This window comes from Arachis ipaensis, chromosome B05, assembly GCF_000816755.2.
Source record: "Arachis ipaensis cultivar K30076 chromosome B05, Araip1.1, whole genome shotgun sequence".
Taxonomy (NCBI): Eukaryota; Viridiplantae; Streptophyta; class Magnoliopsida; order Fabales; family Fabaceae; genus Arachis; species Arachis ipaensis.
Window position 1 is genome coordinate 29564407 of NC_029789.2, and position 599 is coordinate 29565005.

General features: G+C 59.9%; 1 protein-coding gene across 1 annotated transcript in view; it reads left to right on the forward strand.

The window, feature by feature from the left end:
- Positions 7-599, forward strand: part of LOC107643466 (TORTIFOLIA1-like protein 4) — a 3693-nt gene continuing 3100 nt past the window's right edge. Inside the window, 2 exon segments of the mRNA XM_016347119.2 lie at positions 7-596; positions 598-599. The exon segment at positions 598-599 is cut by the window's right edge and continues 352 nt beyond it. Coding sequence (XP_016202605.2) covers positions 84-596; positions 598-599 — 515 coding nt within the window. The 5' untranslated portion in view covers positions 7-83.

A 599-nucleotide genomic window follows, 5' to 3' on the forward strand; every position in this document is an offset into this window, starting at 1 on the left:
TGGTCCTTCTTCCTGTCCTTCACTCTTCTTGAATGCTGAGTCATTGAGTCACCACCGAGTCAAAAGAACTCGACAGCCCCACAATGTCACTCCCGTCTTCCAGGCGCAACTCGTTCAGCGGCCCGCCCCAACTCGCCGCCACGTCACCGGGGTCAACTCAGGACCTCCGCCAGCGAGTCATCATGCTTCTCAACAAGCTTTCCGACCGCGACACCCTCGCCATCGCCACGGCGGAACTCGAGTCCATCGCCAGAACTCTTAGCCCCGAGTCCTTCTCCTCCTTTCTCTCTTGCATCCACAACACCGATTCTTCTTCCAAATCGCCGGTCCGGAAGCAATGCGTTAACCTCCTCTCACTCCTCACGCGCTTCCACGGCGACGCACTAGCTCCATTTTTGTCCAAGATGATTGCAACCGTGCTCCGCCGCCTACGCGACTCTGACTCAGCCGTCCGATCTGCTTGCGTCGACGCCGTCTCCACCATGTCGTCGCGGATCACGAAACTGCCGTTCACCGCTGCGTTCCTCCGCCCGCTCATGGACGCGCTGGCGCAAGAGCAAGACGCCAACTCACAGATCGGCGCCGCGCTCTGCCTTGCC